This window comes from Alligator sinensis, unplaced genomic scaffold (assembly GCF_000455745.1).
Source record: "Alligator sinensis unplaced genomic scaffold, ASM45574v1 scaffold404_1, whole genome shotgun sequence".
Taxonomy (NCBI): Eukaryota; Metazoa; Chordata; order Crocodylia; family Alligatoridae; genus Alligator; species Alligator sinensis.
This window is the reverse complement of record NW_005841839.1, coordinates 4,857,020-4,880,821: the sequence shown is the minus strand read 5'-3', so window position 1 is coordinate 4,880,821 and position 23,802 is coordinate 4,857,020. Positions and strand designations below refer to the sequence as shown.

Here is a 23,802-nt window from a genome sequence, read left to right as displayed (position 1 = left end):
GAGAGCGGAGAGAGAAGCCGGTGAAGGAACCGGCAAAGGAGCTGACAGAGGTACTGGTGGAGAAACTGACGAAGGAGCTGCTGGAGGAGCTGGCCGGGGCTACAGGACCTCAGGGGGCTGCAGCAACATCCCCAGATGGGAGCCACCTAGGGGGCTCTGAGGCACTGGGAAGTTGCAGGGCTCCTTGGGCTAGGGCTTGCTACTTTCCTCGGGGCCTTCATGCCCGGTGGTTACACCTCCCCAGCAGGCATGGTGGTAGGGTTTCGTTTTTACACGTGGTGGCACTGCGGGTGTCGGAATAGGATAGGGTCTGCCAGTATCAAGGGCCTCTTAGCCCTCATACCGGAGCCCAGCCTAGGCCACCAGGTCCTGCTGAGCTGGGACTATGGGAAGTCCAAGGGAAGAGACGAGGAGGAGCCAGTAAGAAAAGAAGACCGGGGGACCCGCTGCAGAAGGTGGCATTTGGCCGGGGTGTAGGGGAAGTCAGAGCCCCGTGAGTGCCCGCTGAAGGCGTGACGACCCTGGAGGCTGCTTCAAAGGGGACCCCCTCCACTAAGGATCCATTCAAAGTCATGGCAGGCGAGTTTAGGGGGTCTTCCGACATCATCCGAGGCACCCTCTGGGGTCCTCTTGCAGGCCCGGGGAAAACCCGGTCAACTGCCCTGGCAAAAGCGGCTCAAGAACGCCTAGTGGAGCAGAGGCAGGCACAAGAACAAAGAAGGAAGGGGTTGCCATGGGCCCTCCGCCTTCTCTCTTGGCAGGGACTATAGAACACCGATAGTAAGAAGAAAGTCAAGACAATTGGTACAGGCCGCTGCAGCTCCCAGCTGGAACACCACTCTGAGTTGAAGGAAGCGCCTGCCTTATTGCATCTGCAACTGCACCTCTTCTGGATGGGTGTGGTCCCAGTAGTCTGTGTACTGTTGGTCAACAGGATTCTGGCTCATCCACTTTTCTGGGGATATTTCCTTCACCCCTGGGGTTCCACTACCCCAACCTTAGGTGCTCCTCTGGCCGGAGCCATTGAAGCTTCCCAAAAGAAGACAGGTTTGTTGACTAGCACCTATCACTTACCATTGCGTGGCTGGTTGCACAGTCTACACATCCAGTGGCGAATCCCAGAGATGAATCAGCCGGACAATCATCAGACAATAACATTCTAATATCATTTATTTAAATAGCTGTATATAATAGTAATATTATTGTAACCAAGATTGTGGTCCAGAAAATAAGGCTAAATTTAAAGGGTTTTATTTTATCTTATCAACAGCTCTAGCTCATGCTTCACAACTACCATATTATTCTACATAAGGATAAAATGAGATGAGAGAGACAAGTGGGAAATGCAGTTTAAGAAGCCAGTGTGCTAAGCTGTAACAAATTTTAAAAGATTACCCTAGAAAAGAGCCAGCTTCAACCAATGTTGCTCTCTGGCCTCAACGTATTGTTATGGCTTTCTGTCTCATCTGGGTTTTTCATACAAACATGGGTGAAAACCTTTTAAAAGGGATTATCCAATGATTCCAAACACAGAAATTCAAAAAGCACTTACAAAATGTTTTCACCAAACAAGAGAGGGACTAATACAGAAAACTAAAATTTCTACTGGTAAGATTGCCTTTGTAAATTGTAATGGAAATGCTGTGATTGTTGATGGTAGTTTGGCAATGCTTTTGCTTATGCTATCAAATGTTGGGAACAAAAACGCTATTTCTGTACAATGCTCCATATCCTGTTATCTGGAAAGCATCTGAATGGTAGAGCTGATATAAACATCTATATCATCTCTTCCCTTCCCTCAACTTATAGTAGATGTCTGACATGCTAATGCCACAGACTGTTTCCTATATCCTGAAATTTCTGTTGCAATAGTGTCTTAACAAAAGATTTGGGTCCTTGACTTCCATGAGATTTCCCAGACTTAAGTTCTGACATCGAGATCATAGCTGTGATTTGCCCACTGATCTGAGTCTTACTTGGAGTAAGTAAATGTTATTGCTATTTATCTGTTTTACCTTTATTTATATTATACATTCTCTATTCCACTATGAAGGAAGAATAAAAAAAAGCTTTAAAATTCCAGCCCCTTACAAAGAGATGGATATGTTCATGATTGATCTCCCCCATACCAAAGAGGAGGACAGAAGGGATTGTTCCTCACACTTTAAAAACAGCAACAGAATTAACACTATATATTAATATTACAATTATAGCTTTGAAAAGTCAAAGCCAAGAAATAAACATCTGAAAGGAAAGCAAAAGTTCTCTCATTTCATTGGCCAGAAAGCAAGGTACACAAAAATATGTATTTTTAATGATTTAGTGATTAAACCAATCAACGAGAGCAAACAACTCTTTAGTAAAATAACAAAAAAGTAGAAATATAAACCAAGTTTAAAATAAATTACTTAAATCAGTATTTCCTGCTTACTGATTTCCTTTCCAGAAAGCCAGACCAGGATGCTGGATTTAAAGAATTTTCTTATAATTGAGACACAAAAAGGACAGGCTGGTTGGGTCTGAGAACAATGATGACTGTTAGGTCTCACTAGCAAACAAGTTTCCTCTTTACTAGATGATGCAAGTCTAAATGCAGTGTTATGTTACTGACCATACCGACCCTGCCAAATGCAGGAGGAGAAGAGCCATTAAGAGGGAGTTCATCTCAATACTACAAGCTTGCAAAATATTTCATTCAAGAACCTACCTGCACTGTGAAATTTATCAAAACAGCTAATCCAGAAGAGTTATTCCAGTGGAAGCACCTATGTGGGCACTCTTAGTCCATTGTGGATTAAATTAAGCCTGAAGAGGGTACTCTTATATACAAGGACTTAACAAAACTATTTAAAAATATATATCCAGGTTTATGCCCCAATAATTGTTTTAGAATTAAGACAGCATTCCAGCATGAAAAATTTCAAACATTTTCAGATATTTTCCTCCTAATACCAAGTGTCTTTTTTGAAGAAAAGGGATGGTTTTCTGGTCAAATGGCAGAACTGAGCATCAAGATTCTCAGATTTTACTCCAAACTCCATCAAGGATTTATTGTTTAATATTTGAAACGTCACTTACTCTTTGTGCTACTTTATAAGTCTTTATCATTGGGTTAGTATACACCTACTTCACTAGGCAGTGGCAGTTATTTTTTGTTTTTACAATGCTGAAAGACCCTCAGATGGAAAATACTACAGAAACAAAAAGCTTTATATTTCAGAAGTCAGTGGGCACATCTACACATTCATTAATGTACTGTAATTATCATGCATTAAGTTTAGTACCTGTAATTACAGGTACCATCTTAATGAGCTGTAATCAGCACTATTGCATATTAGCCACAGTGCATGCTTTTATGGTGACTCTAATGCATAGTAGAATTAGTCTACTGTACATCAGCACAGGTTTTGTCCGCCATGCTAATGCTCAGTAGAATTAGTCTACTGTGCTCGAAGCATCTAGTGTAGACGTACCCAGTATATCTGTGACTCTTCTCTTTCTAATTCTAATACTTAGAACTAGAGGAAAGAGGCAAATGTAGCTTTGGAAGAATGTACCTATTTCCTTCTTCTGACTGCTAAGAATGTCAAAGATGACAAGAAGCTCTTTTTTTGTCTTACCTTTATCTGACTAATATTCCCCCCAAGCTCTGTAGGGGTTTGAAGCCTCCATCTGTCCTTGCCCTCCAATGCCCATGGGCTCTGACCAGACACTGATGCTTTTCTCCATATAGCTATTCTGCCTTTGTTGGTACCAGCTGCTAGGAGACCTGTCATTAACAAAGTTGTTATGCATTTTTAATTGGGTTCAGAAAACAAACATATGCATTGCACGAGGTAAGCAGTGGTAAAATGTTGGTTGTGTTTTTAATCCAACTATCTGATTCACACTCATTAATACACTCAAAGCACTAAGACAGGCACTATGCATCTTTTCAGCAAGTAATTCAACCAATGCTTCTCAGTCTTGACTAAAAACCAACCCTCCAGCCCTGAACCTCTCATGAGGAAAGCATGTAAAAAGTATGGCATGGCTTTAGGTGGGTAAAGGTCTCTGTTATAATTCTAAATTTAACTAAAATTTAGTTTTAGGAGCTAAAGATCAGTTCCAATGGGACAGCTCACCTTTAGCACTGCAGTAAGAAACACAGTTTACACATTCTCCTGCCTCAAAGCCAAGCTTCATATCTGGAGAAAGCACATAGTTCTCACTCCGCTCCAAATCCCAGAACCTAATTACACAGAAAAGAAAAGGCTTTTAACAATTCTTTCCCTTCTAAATGTCTCATGGAAGAGAGTCAATGGGATACAGTGAAGGGCAACAGTTGTTTTATTGCAAGAACACTCAGATCTTTACATTTTTACAATGAAACAATGAGAAGCTGTCTATGGAATATGCAACCCTTTCCATCTTCTAACATTTTATTCTTTGGAGCATGTTGTGACATCTTGTAAGAAAAAAATTTACAAATAAACTTTACTTGCCATCTCAAGATTCACCATATTTTTAAATGGTCCTTTGGATTGCAGTAGAATTGTCTGGAACAAAACACTAATGCTATACGTAACAGTCTCCATCATTAAGCAAATGATGCTTAGCCATTACCAGCACTCTCTTAGTGTTAACCAGGAAACTGATTGATCATATCAGTAAGTTATTGTTCTGGAAAAGTGCAGCTGAAAATGCATACCCACACTGATGTTGCATTCATTTCAGTGAAGAGGTAATACAGAAGTAAAGGGAGCCACTCAAAAAGTTAGAAGTTCAAATGAAGGGCATATTTCTAAGTGTAAATTGATTAAACAACCCTAGAGAACATACCAAAATTACAGTAAGGCAAAGCATCACACTTATTTCAAGGCCAGGGAATGAGGTGTGTAAGCTTTGCAGTATTCCAGTAGTCTTAGCCTCCTAGAGAATTCCTGACAAGAGAGCAGAAGAGTCCTTTCTTCCCTTGTTGATACTACAGCTGCTAGAAAAAAATTAGCTAACAAGAATAGAAAGGACAAAGTAGCTCTCCTTTTCCTGCACAAAGTCAGAGGAGTCTACTTTTCATGGAAAGAAGTAAACAAAGGCAATGAAAAGCTTGCACTTGGAATAGAAATAAGTCAAATGGTACCAGATGCTATGATAGAAAGGAAAACATACAGGATCCCTAAACATCTTCATAAGTTAGGATTCAATTAATTTTTTCTCATCTTGAAGTTCTAATAATTAGATTCAAACAGAAAATAGTAATGTTTTATTTTACAATAATTTGAAAGCAAAGACACCATAAAGGAAATCAATTCTTTAGTCACTGCTGAACTGGACTGCCAGCTCACAATTCTCTTGGGTCTTAATAGTATTCAAAGCCTGTCTTACCTGAGGACCGTCTCCCCTATTGCTGTAACAAGAAGGCTGCGTTCAATTACTATGATATCTGCAGAATGACCCACCTTCCCACTCAACTTTACCTGTTAACAAAAGACAGCAAGTGTCAGTGCTGGTTAAGTCAGCTGTAAAGCAGAAACAAATAATTACTATACTGAACTAGGCCCACCTAGATCATCTAACCTAGCATCATATCTCTGAAAATTAGTAAAAAGCATTGCATTAAGTAGATGTAAGATAATCTGTTCCCTACATTAGATGTTTTCAGAAAACCTAAAGAATGAGGTTTAACTCCTATTCCAAAATACTTTAGGACTTTTAAGAAGTCAATGACTCAACCCACTGTAAAAAACCTTATTAATTTTAGGGGAATATTGTCATGACTAGGGCAGTGATGCAGGACATAAAAGCCAGAGCTGTTTTCCAAACAACACACTTTCCCAGTGTATCAACAAGCTTGCAAGCTGGTACAGCAATAGGGTTACCATACATCCAGGTTTTCCCAGACATGTCCTCTTTTTAAGCCCTCCGATCTCCCTCTGGGTGTTTTTTTTTTTTTTTAAATCTTACCAATTGTCTGGGATTTTGCTATGCTTTGGGGGTGGGAGCAGGGGGAGGGGGATCCAAGGCAACAGGGAGCACAGACATACCTGCCTGCAGCTGCTGAGGTGCACAGTAGATCCATGTGGTACTCCCTGCTGCCTGTGACTGCCCTCCCCCTGCTCTCTCACCCAGAGTAAAACAAAATCCCAGGCATTCAGTCAGGGCAAGGGGATGGGGGCTGGGGCTGGGATGGGACAGGTGGGGCGGGAGTTGCCTGCCCCTCCAGCAGGGGAAAGGGAGGGGAACCTTTGAGGGCAGCGGGGAACTCTGTGGCTGGACTGGTAGCATGGGGGCCAGTGCCTGCACTCGTAGGGGCTGAGCGGTCAAGAGACACTGTGGGTGGTGGGGAGGGAAAAGCCAGGGGCAGGGGCCAGAGTTGGGGGAGCCAGAAGCCTCCCATCTTCTTCCCTCCAGCCCACACCGGGGTCAGACACAATCCACCACCACCTGCATGAATCAGAGCCACCGCGCTCCGGCTCGGTCTGGATGGGGGCAGCAGGGGCTCCTCCGGAAGGGCTGGTGAGTCAAGAGTGAGGGGCACCAGGGTGGGGATGGGGACTGTGGGTTGGGAGTACAGGGCACTGGCAGAGCCAGGGGGCTGCCGATCGGGAGTGAGGGGCACCAGCAGGGATGGGGTGGTTGTGGGTTGAGAGTGAGGGGCACTGCCGTTTGAGAGTGAGCTTAACTTACAGGGCTGGGGTCAGTGGGTTTGAAGTGAGGGGCAGCAGCGGAACTGGGGGAGGCTGTAGCATGACAGTGAGGGGCAACAGAGGGCACCAGCATATCCCCCCCTCCCCTCCAAGTGACAGGTGTCTTCTTTTTTGGACCTGGAAATATGGTAACCCTAAATATATGTTAAAAGCATTCTGCATATACAGTCATTTACAACCAAGAATCCCCAGATATCAAGTTCTGAGTTGTTCCCCACAAAGCATTTTATATTTTTAAGTAGATTAATAGCACACTGGTGGACATTTCCAAGAGTCCTGTTTGACTTATAGTCAACAATTGAACCATAATAATTCTCTGATAACTGCTGCAAACGTAATGTTGTAATATAGAAAACAAATTGTATTAATAATATATACTAAAGATGGCCTGCAAAGGGGAAATATAGGTTTGTGCCCTTGTGCTAGTTCTTTTTTGTGATTTATTTTAGAAATAACAGGACTACCAAGCCTCCCTTCCACTGTTTTTCTCAGACAACTGAAATATGAGTTTTTATAGTCTTGAATTCAAGCTTGGGTTGCTTAATATTTAACAAAGATGGATTTCCTCCCAACCTTTTAAAACTGATAAGACACTAAAAAATAGAATTAAAAATAATTTAACTAAAAACACCTCTGCCTTTCAATTCACTGTGTTTCATATTCTTGGATTTGCTTATGTTAATCCTCCCAGTTCATTTACAAGCATTAGAACATAAGACTATAATAGGACTCCTGCAGACTCTTAGGAGGAATGGTATGGACTAAACTTTATAGTTTATAATGGAAAAATCAAGCAGAAGAGAGTTTGAAAGCATGAAGTTTTCAGGACTTTTATATACATAATTATTATTGTTTCTGTTAGTATCTTCAATGGATATGATATACAAACTCTAAAGGGTGTACAGTCCCCATCTGATCTCCTTTAAAGAGCTTTCTCTTAGGATAAGCCTACCCAAGATCTACTTCAATGGGATCATGAGCTGGCTGGGTTCTATTGTAATAGCTAATCAAATAGAAAGATGGGGGAATGGGTACATGTGACCAAAGAGCTCAAGCAGTTGCCAGAGTTTGATAACATGGGCCTATATTTTATGCTATCTGGACTATGCCATCTTCACTATTGAAGGCTTTAGAGACACTGAGATTTTACCCTGAGTCCAGCTACTACTGTACCTGCACAGGTTCCACCCCTTGAAATAGTCTGGCAAAGCTGCTATTTGAATTGATGTAGCTTACCCCAATTCGAAGAAGGAAAAATTCACCATTAAAAATAGCAGCCTATGTTTTAAAGCAAGGTAAGTGCCAGTGTCTGCCTGTCTACTCTGAAGGACGCAGAGTTGTTATAGTTGTACAGCTACACCAATAAATGGGATTGAAGCAAAATACTGGTGAAGACAAAGCCATAAAAGTAGCAAAAAGTGCACAAAAGCCATTCTGGTTTCTAAAAAAAATCAACTTTAAAACCCTTCAATTCTGCTTAGCCTATTCCCTGTTTCCTTCTCTTTCATATCCATGCCTCTCCCCCTTTTATTTATTGTTCAGAGGCTTGTTAATGCTTAAAGGATACATTCAAGGAAAAAATGGAGTAAGAGCAGAGGAAGAAAAAAGAGCAGCAAGCAAGCCAAGAGGGGCAAGGCATGAGAGTTTTGTTTTTATTGTATCTGGCATCCATGACTGCAGTTTCTGAGTGCTTTGCAAAACATAAAGGGGGAATTCAAGTACTTAGGAAGACCAGAGGGAAAAAGATATCCTGATGCTTGTTTCCAAAAATCTCACTTTTGGAAACCAGCACTTAATCAACTGGGAATACATGGGCAGAGAGATGAATCTTACAGCTTTGTTTAAGAAGCATCCACAGCTAGATACTTGCACAAGAAATAAAATTCATATATGGAATATGATTCAAATCCAAGGAAAATTCAGGTATCTGCAGATAAGGAGGAGTGAAAGTTTTCAAGAGCATCATTACTCAAAATGAAGTGATTTAAATAGAGAATGCCAGAAGAATGCACTAGATTCAAACGCTTGTCTGAATTTATCCCAGTCATACAGTTAGTCAAATAAAGGTATCACCCATAAAAATCCTTGCCTCTCCCTCTAGACATGCACATGTTCAACACAGTTACAAAGCCACTTTATTTAACATGTAATCATTAAATGGAGAAGTTAGCAAACAGCCACTCTGCAGTAGGTCCCCATGCAGCTCTTTAGGCAGCTCAATTTGTTTTGACAGAAATGCATACTGTTGTTTTGTTTTGTCTTTTAATGTTTAGCTACTGTGGTTGTAAAGACTACTTCCTGAAAGCAAAAACAGAACCAATGGTCTTCCTAAGTTTTCAAAGCAGTTCCTCCATTACTCTGAACGGGATGACAATTCTGGAAACTAATTATGACAATACAACTATCAACACTATTTACTACTTCTTTGCAGGTCTTTAATAGAAGCATCTAGCTATGCTAGGCTCGTGGATATATTTTAAAGCATATCACTGCTTTCTTTTCTTCCCCAGTTGGATGATTATCCAACTGTTATTAAAAATGAGTATAAGAGGAGGGTTCAAAGTCATTATTCATCCCTTTGACATCACAGCAGTGAAACAAGGTTTTTAAAATCCTTTTTGGCTGTGCAGTGTCAAAGTATATGCACCCACATGTCACCTAACAGAGGGGAGGGGACGAATAGGAGAAAATAAATAGGTACAATTAGGTGAACAAATTAAGGTGTAAACAAAAATAAAGAAAAAATGGTAAGAATGAAGAAACCAGTCAGGAAAGAGAGAAATAGGAAAAAACACTCTTCTGAATTCATTCCTACAATTCTTGGCTCTGCCTTGCAAGGAACATGAACAGTAGAATCTGGATTCTTTTCAGGGTTTGGTGCTGAGCCTCCTGCCAAGATGAAGGTTTGCAAACCAGCCAGAGTATACAGAGGTGTACCAAACAGATGTGTGAGATGACTGAGGTGATCCAGCTGATTGCTGTGGTTTTTATTTCAAATTGTACAGCTTTCTGATCAGCTGTCTGGGACCACAGCTGTGCTCCTGCTGAGGGGAGAAGTGACAGCCTCTGAAGTAAAAGCTGTAACAATCAGCTAAGCAGCTTGTTAATTCAGCAACCTGCTATGCATGGGCAACTGGTGCCTCCTGAGTCTGGGGAGGCACCAGATCACCGACCCGGTGGGGAAGAATTGCCAAGCCCAAAATCAGCAGTGGCAAAACCAGAAGTGCACTTGCACTTCTGCCAGCACTTCCAGTTTCACAGCTGGTGTTTCCAAGGGGTGCACAGCCAATTTCAGGGGGTGCCTGTGCACCCCTTATGTGTCACCAATGCTGCTGTGAATTAAGCAGGTTGTGAACCATTCCTATAAGAAAAATCCAAATTCTATTGTGTTCCCCTAAAGTGTGTGTGTGTGGGAGGGGAAGGAGGTAAAGAAATGGAGGGGTGGGTCTGAGATGAGGTGAGACGTAATACACGTGACAAAACAGAAACATGACGACTGTAAAAGTTGAGTAATATATCTATAAAAATGAAATGTTACACTTCAGCAGGATGTGACCTTGATCCTGCAGCCAAGTTAGCCAACCTCACCAACCTTCATGACCTCCTCTGCTTCTCCATCCTGCTTGACTGTGTACACGGACAGCAAGAGGTTCTCTGTTATTACCGCTAAAACATCCCTCTTCTCCATAAAAAGAAGCTTTTGGACTGGACTGTCTGTGGTCAATGCACGGCTTGTCTTTCCTTTCTCATTCACATAATGAACAGACCCTGCAAGATACACAAGTAGTTACATACCATTCTCCTCCATTATGCCTACACACCACCAGTATCATGACAAGATAATGTTAATGGCCATACTTGAACCCAGAAGTGGAAGAAATTTAGTGTCAAGCCTACAAGGAAAAAAAAAGCAGTGCTTACTGTTGGTAAATGCTGCTCTTATCTACTTATAACACTCCTGAAATGCTGAAAATCGAGCAACAACCATACTTCTGTTTTCTTGAATACGTCAGAATATAGTTTATGCAAGTGACACATGCTAAATTATCCTTTTTGTAAGAATCCAAAACCAAAAACATTCCTTAAAAGGACATTTACTTTTAACACTCACATGCTTCTTGCATATATAGCAAAGTTAAGACTTCACAGAAGTTTCAAAACCCCGGGTGTTAATAGTTTCATAGATGGTAGGGTCGGAAGGGACCTGAGGAGATCATCTAGTCCGACCCCCTGCCGTGGCAGGAAAGAGTAATGGGGTCAAACGACCCCAGCCAGATGTTCGTCCAGCCTCCTTTTAAAGACCCCCAGGGTAGGAGCCAGCACCACTTCTTTTGGAAGTTAGTTCCAGGTCCTAGCCACCCTGACAGTGAAATAGGGCTTCCTAATGTCTAGCCTGAAACTACCCTCCGCTACCTTGTGTCTGTTGTTTCTTGTAACTCCCGGGATTGCTCGGGGGAACAGGGACTCTCCCAATGCCTGCTGGTCCCCCTTGACTAGTTTGTAGACTGCCACTAGATTTGATAATGTGTTGGAGTAAGAGGATAGTACTAGGTAAGTTAGATATATTTTATACTAGGTAGAGAAAAAGTTGCTGTTGACCACAGCTGTGTATTTGTGCTTTCTGGTATATGAAATAAGAACATAGGAACCTTGATTTCCATTAAATAAAGATTTTCTGTGAGAATTTCTTAAAAACTTTAAAAGAAACCATGTACATTAGAAATGAAAAATAAAAGGCAAATAATACAGTGCCTTCCAAAGAAAATGCGGGGGCTGCCTGTAGTTTTTTCAGACTCTGGGGCCCAGGAGCATGGCCACCTGCCCTTGTGAGGTCTGCTCCCTACTGGGGTCCCTGGCGCACCAGCTGAAGGAGCTCCAGGCCGCAGTCCAGAGACTGTGTGCCATCAGGGACTATGAGCAGGAGATTGATTCCTACTGCCAGGCCCTTCTCCCCCGAGAGATGGAGGGTAGACCACAGTCTCCCTCCAGGACAAGGGAGGACTCGGGGACCTCCCTTACTGTCCAGCCTAAGGGTTGGACCAAGGTGGTCAAGGACCCCAAGGCCTGCCGCATCAAGGCCCCCCCACCGCTGGAGCTATGCAATAAGTACGAACCTCTTGCAGCCCCAGCAGAGCCTGCTGAGTTGCCAGCTCCCGCAGACAACACGGGCACTCCTGTAGCTACCGCCCCCGCTCTCCTCAAAACAAAACGCAAAGTGTCTGTCGTGGGAGACTCCATCCTGAGGGAAACTGAGGGTGTAATCTGCCGCCCTGACCCCTTAGTCCAGGAAATCTGTTGCTTCCCAGGAGCCCACATCCGAGACATTGCGGAGAAGATCCCTAAGCTCCTCCAGCCCACTGACCACTACCCTATGCTCCTCATCCATGTGGGCACCAATGACATGGCTCAGAGCACTTCCAGCCGGAACATGAGACGCTACAGGGATTTGGGAGCAGGGCTAAAGGGTCTGGGGGCACAGGTGTGCTGTTTTCTTCGACCCTCCTAGTCTCGGGCTACAGGCTGAGGAGGAAGAGGAGGATCCAGGTAGTTAACTGAAGACTGCGGCAGTGGTATCATAGGGAAGGCTTTGGCTTCCATGACCACAGTCCACTCTTTGGTGAGAAAGGCTGCTGGAAAGAGATGGCCTCCACCTCTCTCCACTGGGAAGCAGGCTCTTTTCAGCCAGACTGGCTGACCTGCTCCACTGGGCTTTAAACTAAGCACACCAAGGGACAGGGGGACTACTGCCACTGCTGGCCCACTGAGCAACCCTTGCAAAGCCAGCAGGCCAAGGCACTTAAGGGAGCCCACCCCTGCCCCAGTCCTGGAACAACTGGTAGGCAAGGCAAGGGCCCCCAAGGGGACACTTGCTTGCCTGTACACAAATGCCAGGAGCTTGGTGAATAAACAGGAAGAACTTGTCCTCCTGCTTAACACAAATAATTACAACATCATAGGGATAACAGAGACCTGGTGGGACTCCACCCATGACTGGACCACGGGTATAAACAGCTATACCCTGTACAGGAGAGATTGAGTAGACAAAAAGGGCGGGGGCATAGCTCTCTATGTCAAGGAGAGCTACGCGTCCCTTCTAGCTGACATTGGTGACCAGGGTGGATGGCTGGAGACCCTCTGGGTTAAAATCCGTGGGGAACATGGCACAGGGGACACGATGGTGGGAGTCTACTACAGACCTCCCACCCAAAGTCAAGAGCTTGGCCAGGAGTTCGCCAGGGAATTGGCTGAAGCCGCATGCTCCAGGTCCATGGTTGTCATGGGAGACTTCAACTACCCAAACATCTTGTGGGAAGAGTGCTCAGCTAAATCCGAGTGGTCGCAATGCTTGCTCTCATGTGTGGATGACTTCTATCTGACACAAAAGGTCTACAGGCCAACAATAGGTAAAGCGCTGCTCGACCAGGTACTGGCAACCGGGGATGACCTAATCGGCGACCTAACAATCGATGGGAAGCTGGGTGACAGCGACCACAAGCTGATCACCTTCACCATCTGCCGTAAAGCTGGCAAGACAGTCAGCAATACAAAAGTCCTTGACTTCAGGAAAGCTAACTTTGACAAGCTCAGGAGGCTTGTCGGTGAGGCCCTAAGGGACCATGACCCAAAGGGGAGGGGAGTTCAGGAAGAGAAATTGCTCCTCAAGGGAGCGATCCTTGATGCACAAGCTAATGCCATTCCATCTCAGAGGAAAGGCAGCAAAAGGGCACAGCAGCCCCCTTGGTTCTCTAGGGAACTAGCGGACCTCCTGCATCTTAAAAGAAAGACCTACAAAGGATGGAGGACTGGATCCACCACAAAGGAGGAGTACTCTGCACTGGTTTGGACCTGCAGAGAGAAAACCAGGAAAGCCAAGGCTGCGATGGAACTCCAGCTAGCTACAAATATCAAGGACAATAAAAAGTCATTTTTTAGATATGTGGGGAGCCAGAGGAAAAGCAAGGGCAACATCGGACTACAGGACAGGGAGGACCAGGTGAGGGAGATTCCTTACCCTCCATCAAAGCTGACCTCATGAAGGAACACCTTGAGAGGCTGGATACCTTCACGTCAGCCGGCCCTGACGGTTTACACCCAAGGGTACTCAAGGAGCTGGCGAGCATCATAGCTCAGCCCCTGGCACGGATCTTTGAGAACTCCTGGTGCTCTGGTGAAGAGCCCGAAGATTGGAAGAAGGCCAATGTGGTGCCTGTCTTCAAGAAAGGGAGGAAAGTAGATCCAGCAAACTACAGGCCCATCAGCCTGACCTCTATACTGGGGAAGGTCTTCAAAATGATTATCAAAGAAGCCATCCTTAACAGACTGGCTGATGGCAACATCCTGAGGGATAGCCAGCACAGGTTTGTTGCGGGTAGGTCTTGCTTGACCAATTTCATTTCCTTTTACAATCAGGTGACCTATCACCTGGAGAAGGCAGAAGAGATTGATGTCATATATCTTGACTTCAAAAAAGCCTTCGATCTGGTATCCCATGATCACCTCTTGGCAAAACTGGCAAACTGTGGCCTCAGCCTCACCATGATCCGCTGGCTGGGGAACTGGCTCCGCAGTAGGACCCAGAGGATGGTGGTGGATGGAAGTCAATCATCGTGGTACTCTGTGACCAGTGGGGTCCCTCAAGGCTCTGTCCTAGGGCCTTTACTTTTTAACATCTTCATCAATGATGTAGACATTGGTGTCAGAAGTGGACTGGCCAAGTTCGCCGCCGACACCAAACTCTGGGGTAAAGCATCCACACCTGAGGACAGGAGGGTGATCCAGGCACACCTTGACAGGCTCAGAAATTGGGCAGATGAGAACCTGATGGTGTTTAACACTGAAAAATGCAAGGTTCTCCACCTTGGGAGGAAAAATCTGCAGCATGTTTATAGGCTTGGCAGTGCTACGCTGGTTAGCACTACAGATGAAAGGGACTTGGGGGTCATGACTGACAACAAGATGAACATGAGCCTTCAATGTGATGCTGCAGCTGGTAAAGCAAGCAAAACCCTGGCTTGCAACCACAGGTGCTTCTCAAGCAAATCCCAGGACGTCGTTCTCCCGTTGTACTTGGCCTTGGTGAGGCCTCAGCTGGAGTACTGCGTCCAGCTTTAGTCTCCACAATGCAAAAAGGATGTGGAGAAGCTTGAGAGAGTGAGATGAGAGCCACGTGCATGATCAGAGGTCAGGAAAACAGACCTTATGATGAGAGGCTGAGAGTCATGGGACTCTTCAGCCTGGAAAAGCGCAGGCTCAGGGGTGATCTGGTGGCCACCTATAAGTTTATCAGGGGTGCTCATCAGGATCTGGGGGAACATCTGTTCACCAGAGCACCCCAATGGATGACAAGGTTGAACGGTCACAAACTCCTCCATAACTGTTTCAGCCTGGACATAAGGAAGAACTTCTTTACTGTCCGAGCCCCCAAGGTTTGAAATAGACTACCACTGGAGGTGGTTCAAGCACCTACTCTGATCACCTTCAAGAGACATTTGGATGTTTATCTTGCTGGGATCTTATGATCTCTACCAACTTCCTGCCCTGGGGCAGGGGGCTGGACTCGGTGATCTTCCGAGGTCCCTTCCAGCCCTGGTGTCTATGAATCTATGAACAGAAATAGGGATCACTGCAACTACCTCTGGTGTTCAGCATGGTAGCTGTTAGTGCACAGCAGCACTAGTAACAAGGCAGAATCAGGGTATGAAAGAATGTCCATGTAGTTATACCACATTATATATAATGTGGTATATATAATGGGGTATATATAATGTGGTATATATAATGGGGTATAACAGAGACCCCATTAATCTTAACAGAAGATCTGTGTACACAGAGCTTTTTCATGATCAGGACTTTAGACAGGAAATAAAGAATACTTCATCAAAACTACAAGGGAAATGTAGGTAGTAAGAATGTAATTAACATAGTTGTAATTTGGCCAAGATACTAGTGTTAATATTCTTACTCTTTTGAAAGTTTCATAGGATCTATAATGACCAGTCATCAGTGATTTGATTTTTTGTCCCACCTGAAACTGTGTACTTAAATTATCCTGGATAATTGCACTTGAATATTGCAATATAAAGCACATTAGCTTCCATACAAGACCACCCACTGTTTTGAAATTCTCAACAGTATCTTGGGAAAGGATTAGCTAAGCTTTCAAATTAACTTTAAGACAACTTTCACACAAAAGACCGGTCTAAAAAGTTAGTAAATGTTGAGCTAATGGAGTGCGGAAAAAACTGCCAGACTTTGAAGACAAAAGGTAGTAGAGAGTGGTTCATTTTAAAGGGGATGCAAAGAGTCTCAAGGGGCAGTATTTGGGCCAATGCTGTTCTCTTTTTATACTAATGGCCCGGAAGAGACATAAAATTTACAATAAATGAATGACATATATAAAGAATACACAAGAAGAGCACATTCAACATAATTCAACAAGCCTTGAACAGACTACAAAGGTTATTTTGGAAACCTAATGTCAGAAGTCCACATAACGGTTCCAGTTATGTGTAGTAGGGAGCAATGATGATGATTCCACATGTGTGTAAAAACAGGCTACAAAGGAAAAAGTTGTTGACAGATTTCCAGCACTGAAGAAGCTATGCTTCAAAGGGTCTTCTAGCTAAATTTCACAGGCTATTTTATTACAATAATGATGGCTTTAGAATTGTATATAGAGTATCCTTTCCTTGCAAATAAAAGAACACAAAGTTAATTATAATAATCTATCTTTTTAAAAGTAAATTCTAAAGTTAAACTTAACTAAAAATTTAACCTTAAATTTCAAACTTCAATCAAATTTTAAATTACACTTGCATCTTACTAATAATTTTTGTTTTACATCTTACCACATACTACTATTTGTATGTATTATACTAATAATTGTATGCCGGGTAGGGACCTATCTGCTGTCTGGACCCCTTGGACCGAGAGATCTACCGCCTTCCTGGCGCCTGCATCCAGGACGTTGCGGAAAAGATCCCCAGGCTTGTCCGTCCCTCTGACCACTACCCCATGCTCCTCATCCATGTGAGCATGAACAACACAGCCAGGAGTAATCTGGACCAGGTCATGAGTGACTACACAGCTCTGGGGGCTGGGCTCAAGGAACTGGGAGCTCAAGTAGTTTTTTATTCTGTACTCCCTATTGCAAGCCACGGACCCAAGAGGGAAGGCCATGTGGCATAAATAAACAGACACTTCCGAAAGTGGTGCTACCACGAGGGCTTCAGTTTCTTCGACCACAGCACGCACTTGAGGGAGAGGGGACTCCTGGGATGAGACGGCATCCACCTCACGTGGAGAGGTAAGTCCCTGTTCTAAGCCAGGATGGCTGATCTACTGGACAGGGCTTTAAACTGACTTTGCTGGGGGATGGGGAAACTCCAAGTGGAGCATTCCTGGGGACTGGCACACAGGAAAGCTCCCACATGGAGGACACTAAGATAATTGTTTTTGAAAATGTTAATGGAACGTTTCTCCCACAGCGTTTCAGGAAATTGAGGGTGTCAGTTGGGGGCCTCAGCTGCCTGTACACAAATGCCAGGAGCATGGGAAACAAGCAGGAGGAACTAGCCCTCCTGCTCTCTAGTGGGCCATATGACCTGGTAGGGATCACAGAGACCTGGTGGGCTCCTTGCATGATTGGAGTGTAGACATAGAGGGCTACAGCCTGCACAGAAGGGAGTGAGCAGGGAGAAAAGGCAGAGGGGTAGCTCTCTATGTGAGGGAGTAGTACACCTCTCCAGGGGCTGACATTGGCTCCAAAGATAAACGGCATGAAACCATCTGGGTCAAGCTTTGAGGTGGGGCGAGGTGAGAGAGACCTAACTGTGGGCGTTTACTACAGGCCACCAAACCAAGTGGAGGAGCTTCATCTGGAGTTCTCTCAAGAACTGACAGAAGCCGCACGTGTAAGGGACTTGGTTGTCATGGGTGACTTCAATTACATAGATTGGGAGGAACACTCGGCTAGGTCAGATAGGTCATGTAGCTTCTTAACTGTAATCAAGGAGCTATTTCTGACCCAGGAAATGTGAGGGCCAACCAGAGGTAACGCTCTCCTAGACTTGGTCTTGGCCAAAGGAGATGATCTGGTGTGTGGCTTTAACATTGAGGGTAGCCTGGCCAACAGTGACCATGAGCTCATCAGGTTCACTGTCCACTGCAAGGTTGACAAATCAACTAGCAGGATTAAAGTCCTGAACTTTAAAAATGCTGACTTCTACAGGCTCAGGGCATTAGTAGGGAAGGCAATGCAGAACCAGGGATGGAAGGTGAATTTTCAGGCCAGCTTGCGGAGACACTAAAAGCAAGGGATGTAGTTGTCATGGGCGATTTTAATTACCCGGACATCTGCTGGGAGGAGCAGTCAGCCGGGACGGACCGCTCCAGGAGGTTCTTGGCCGAGTTGCAGGACCTCCACTTGATTCAGGAGGTGCACAGTCCCACCAGAGGAGATGCTCTGCTGGACCTGGTCCTGGCCGCAGGCGACGACCTGGTAAGAGGCCTCCAGGTTCTTGACCACCTGGGCAATAGTGATCATCGCGTGCTGGAATTCACCATCCAGCGTAGAGTGTCAAGGGCCCGCAGCAAGGTGGTGGCCCTAGACTTCAGGAGGGCCAACTTCAGTGAGATGAGGAGATTAGTGGGAGAGGAACTGGGGTCCTTGAGGGCAGAGGAACTCAGCGTCCAAGAGGAGTGGTCGTTCCTTAAGGAAACGATACTCGGGGCCCAAGGGGTGTCCATCCCGACAAGAAGCAAGGCGGGCAGGAGTGTCCAAAAGCCCCCCTGGCTCACCAAGGGTGTCCGGGAATGCCTGCTTGCCAAAAGGGTGGCGTACGCCCGGTGGAAGGGGGGTGTAATCTCCAAAGAGGAGTATACCTCCTCTGCTCGGGCCTGCAGGCGGGCTGTTAGGAAGGCCAAGGCGGAGATAGAGCTCGGATTAGCGTCCAGGATTAAGGATAACAAAAAGTCCTTTTTCAAATATATTGGGAGGATGAAGAAGGCGCCGGGTAATGTGGGGCCCCTGCAGGATATGCGGGGCAATCTGGTGGTTGCGTCAGAGGATAAAGCGGACCTCTTTAACCAATTCTTCACCTCCGTTTTCTTGTGCAGGGACCGGGACTTCCCTGCTGTGATAGAAGCCGGACGCGAGGGGATCGCCTTCAGACCTCAGGTTGGGGAGGACCGGGTTAGAGAGCTTCTGGAGGGGCTGGACGCGTTCAAGTCAGCGGGTCCGGATGCTCTCCACCCCAGGGTGCTGAGGGAGCTGGCTGGGGTTATTGCAGGGCCCCTGGCACGGCTCTACGAGCGATCGTGGTGCTTGGGCCAGGTGCCAGACGATTGGAAGGTAGCTAATGTGGTCCCCATCTTCAAAAAAGGGAAAAGGGAGGACCCGGGCAATTATAGGCCCGTCAGTCTTACCTCAATCCTGGGGAAGCTCTTTGAGAAGATCATCAAGGAGCACATTTGTGATGGGCCGGCATCCGAGATGATGCTCAGGGGCAATCAGCATGGATTTATTAGGGGGAGATCATGTCAGACCAACCTGATTGCCTTTTATGATCAGGTCACAAAGGCCATGGATGCAGGTGTCGCGGTGGATGTAGTCTTTCTGGACTTCAGCAAGGCCTTTGACACCGTCTCTCACCCCATCCTAATTAGTAAACTAGGCGACTGTGGCATAGATGCCTACACGGTCAGATGGATTGCAGATTGGCTGAAGGGTCGCACTCAGAGGGTGGTGGTGGATGGATCATATTCGACTTGGGGGGAGGTGGGTAGTGGAGTCCCTCAGGGCTCGGTCCTGGGCCCTGCGCTGTTCAATGTCTTCATCAGCGATCTTGATGTTGGGGTGGAGAGCAACCTGTTTAAATTCGCTGATGACACCAAAATTTGGGGGGAGGTGAGCACGCTAGCAGGGAGAGAGAGATTGCAGAAGGATCTGGATAGGTTACAGGGGTGGGCAGACAGGAACAGGATGCGTTTCAATACGGACAAGTGCAGGGTGCTGCACTTGGGTAGTAGGAACCAGCAGCACACTTATACGATGGGGAGCTCCCTACTTGAGAGCACGGAGGCGGAAAGGGATCTTGGTGTCATTATTGACTCCAAGATGAACATGGGCCGACAATGCGAGGTCATGGTTGGCAGGGCTAACCGGACCTTGTCGTGCATCCACAGGTGCATCTCGAGTAGAGCCAGGGAGGTGATCCTCCCCCTCTATGCGACGCTGGTCAGGCCGCAGCTGGAGTATTGTGTCCAGTTCTGTGCGCCCCATTTCAGGAGGGATGTGGACAACATGGAGAGGGTCCAGAGGAGGGCCACCCGCATGATCCGGGGACAACAGGGCAGACCCTACAGTGAGAGACTGCGGGACTTGAACCTATTCAGCCTCCACAAGAGAAGGCTGAGGGGGGACCTGGTGACCGTCTATAAACTCACTAGGGGGAACCAGAAGGGTTTGGGGGAGACGCTGTTTCCCCTAGCCCCCGCTGGCATAACAAGGAGTAATGGGCACAAGTTGATGGAGAGGAGGTACAGATTGGACATCCGAAAAAACTACTTCACAGTTAGGGCGGCTAGGAGCTGGAACCAACTTCCAAGGGAGGTGGTGCTGGCCCCTACCCTGGGGATCTTTAAGAAGAGGCTGGATACTTACCTGGCTGGACTCATTTGAGTCCCGTTTTTGTTTTTAGGGTGAGTGGTTTTGTTTGTGTTTTTGGGTTGTTCTCCCGCCCTGGCGGGGGGTCGGGCTAGAAGATCTATTAGGTCCCTTCCGACCCTGAAACTATGAAACTATGAAACTAAGTTAGCCAAGGGAGTCAAGGACAATAAGAAGTTCTTCTTTGGGTATGTAGGGAGCAGAAGGAAAACAAATGGAAGTGCGGAACCCCTGCTTAACATCTTGGGACAACTGGTAACGGACACTCAGGAAAAAACTGAACTCCTGAATGTCCACTTTGCTTCAGTATTTCACTGGACCAAGGGGAAAGACAAGTGAGATAAGAATCACAGGGGGCATGGTGGGAATGATAGCCTTCCCACTGTGAATGCTGAGCTGGTACAGAACCAACTTGAAAAGCTAGACTTTTATAAGTCAGCAGGACCAGATGGACTTCACCCAAAAGTGCTGAAGGAGCTAGCTGAGGTCACTGTGGAATCCCTGGCAAAACTCTTTCAGAAATCATGACACACAGGGGAGATCCCTGAGGACTGGAAGAGGGCCAACACTGTACCCATCTTCAAAAAGGGGAAGAGGGAAGGCCCAGGCAACTATAGGCCAATCAGCCTAACCTCCATCCCAGGGAAAATCCTGGAAAAACTCATTAAAGAATCTGTGTGTGATATGCTTGATGAGGGTAAGATTCTGAATGACAGCCAGCATGGCTTCGTCGCAGATAGGTCTTGACTTACCAATCACATCTCCTTCTACAAACAGGTCTCTTGCCACCTGGACATGGGAGAGAAAGTTGATGTTACATACCTAGACTTCCAAAAAGCATTTGATCTAGTATCCCACGATATCCTTGTGGAAAAATTGGAAGATCACAAGTTAAGTTGGGCTTAACTGCTCAAGGGTTCAGTGGGTGGAAAACTGGATGCATGGTAGGACCCAGAGAGTTCTTGTGAACGGATTTGTGTCATCCTGCTGAGAAGTGGCCAGTGGTGTCCCTCAGGTGTCTGTGCTTGGACCAGTGCTTTTCAATATCTTTATCAATGATTTGGATGTGAGGGTGAAAAGCTTGCTGGCCAAGTTTGCGGACGACATCAAATTATGGGGAAGTGTGGTCAGGCCAGAAGATAGGTTGCAGATACAGGTGGACCTGGACAGGCTGGAGAGTTGGGCAGACCAGAACCAGATGTAGTTCAACACTCAGAAAAGTAAGGTGCTCCATCTCAGGGCAAACAATCCCCAACATACCTAGAGGCTTGGTGGCAACAATTTGACTTGCACCATAACGGAAAAGGACCTAGGGGTAGTGATCAACGATCACAAGAACATAAGCCGGCAGTGCAATGCTGTGGCCAGAAGGGCAAACAACACGCTGGCATGCATTAACTATTGCATCTCATGCAAAACTGTAGGAAGTGATACTCCCACTGTACTCCGCACTGGTGAGACTGCAGCTGGAGTACTGTGTCCAGTTCTGGGTGCTGCACTTCAACAAGGGTGTGGAAAATCTTGAGAGGGTCCAGAGAAGAGCCACCCATATGATCAGGGACTTGCAAGACAATCCACACAAGGAGAGGCTGAGGGACTTGGGCCTCTTCAACCAACAGAAGAGAAGGCTGAGAGAGGACCTGTTAGCAGCTTACTGATACATCAGGGGAGTACCTCAAGAACTCGGTAAACAGCTGTTCACCAGGGCACCCCTGGGAAAGACCAGGAGCAGTGGATACAAACTCCTGGAAGGCCGCTTCAGGCTCAATTCCAGGAAAAACTCCTTCACAGTCAGGGTGTCCACACTGTAGAATAAACTCCCTCCAGTGGTGGTGCAGTCACCTATGCTGGAAATCTTCAAAAAGAGACTGGACAGTCACCTAGCTGGGGTCAAGTGACCCCAGTTGTCTTTTCCCGTCTAGTGCAGGGGGACTAGACCCAATGATCTACAAGGTCCCTTCCAGCCCCTAACAATCTATGAATCTATGAATTTTAGTTTTCATGGAGTAAGGTATGAAAAAAGGTATCAGAAATCAATCACTTAATTTGCCCAAATTATTGTTGTCAATTCTTTGTTCTTGAAAAGACAACTCTTGGCCTGAAAATGTTGTCATACCTGATAATTTCTGAAGTCTACTTTAAATCTCTTAGAAATACTGTCAGTGATACTGTAAACAATGACAGGCCACTATCTAGACTGGCTCATGTGTACTCTGCACCCAAGTCTCCATCGCCTTAAGCACTAATGCTATTCAAAAGAGCCAAAGAAATTGAACTTGGACCTAATTAAGAGTTTAGATGGCAGGCTGAAGAAACAAAAGGGAAAACATGAGAAAAGCACACACACTTGCAGGATGATGAGTTTGTCACTAGGTGGAGTTGTGTAATACTGAAATGGTCGTTCTGACAACAATTCATAATGCAAAGCTAAATTCCTATGCAAATAGAATTTAACATGCATTACACTGCTATTCAAAGATGACTTCTTCACTAAAGATATTATTGTTTTTGATCTATTTCAGAAGTGCTCTGTATGCCCTTTAAAAAAAAAAGAGTCAATATATGCTGTATCACTTTCCTAGACTTTATTATTGTGAAATTCCCAAGGAATCACTGATACATAAAAGATTTCTGTAAAAAGGATGGTAATAAACTATTCTCTATGTCTATGAGGAAAAGACAAAAAAGAAATGGTCTTTATTTATAACAATGGAAATTTAGGTTGGATAGTAGGAAAACTTGCTAGGCACTGATGAGGGTGATTAAGCTCTGAAACAGATTCACTAGAGAGGCTGTAGAATCTCCGTCACTGGAAGTTTTTAAGAGAGGTTAGACCAAGGGTGGGCAAAATGCGGCCCGTTAGAAAATTAATATTTATCTGCCTCTGGCTGCCTGTCATGCAGCCCTTGATGGCTTGCCAAAACTCAGTAAGCAGCCCTCCGCCCGAAATAATTGCTCACCCCTGGGTTAGACAAACAGTTGGCTCGGATGTTTTAGTTTTAGTTTAATTGCATAGGCAGTTAGACTAAATGAATTCCTGAGGTCCTTTGCATCTCTATTTTTTTTATAACTCCATTCAGACATGTAAGAGTGTAAGAGTCACTTTTTTTAAATGCTATATTCTTTAGTTCAGGGTTGGGCAATGTTTTTGGCTGGAGTGCTGAAAAAACCCCACAATGTCTACCTTGTAAGGTGCTGGAGTGCCCTAGAGTGAGAAAAACAAAACCAGAGCAGAAGGACACATGGTAGGACGCACTGTATATTAATATAGTTAATAATCATCAATACTGCTTTTTTATAGTAAATACCAGTTTTTCTAAAAAGTTCTAAACTTGGTGACAGTAAATAAAACTTCATATACTACCTTTGTTCTTGTGTATTCTTTTATTGTTAAGCATGTTGTGATAAGAGAGAGAAAAAGAGAGAGAAAGAAGAGCAAAAGAGGAAAGA

General features: G+C 45.2%; 1 protein-coding gene across 3 annotated transcripts in view; it reads right to left on the bottom strand.

Annotated features, from left to right (window-relative positions):
• Positions 1-23,802, bottom strand: part of IFT140 (intraflagellar transport 140) — a 182,998-nt gene that overhangs the window by 135,171 nt on the left and 24,025 nt on the right. For 2 of the 3 annotated variants that reach the window (XM_014520225.2, XM_014520228.2), the window contains exons 6-9: positions 10,279-10,454; positions 5,365-5,456; positions 4,125-4,231; positions 3,621-3,769 (exon numbers count right to left, since the gene is read on the bottom strand). In XM_014520225.2, the coding sequence (XP_014375711.1) occupies positions 3,621-3,769; positions 4,125-4,231; positions 5,365-5,456; positions 10,279-10,454 (524 nt within the window). Of the gene's footprint in view, positions 1-3,620; positions 3,770-4,124; positions 4,232-5,364; positions 5,457-10,278; positions 10,455-23,536; positions 23,558-23,802 lie in introns of all 3 variants that reach the window. The other variant, XM_025204179.1, reaches the window with a different exon arrangement.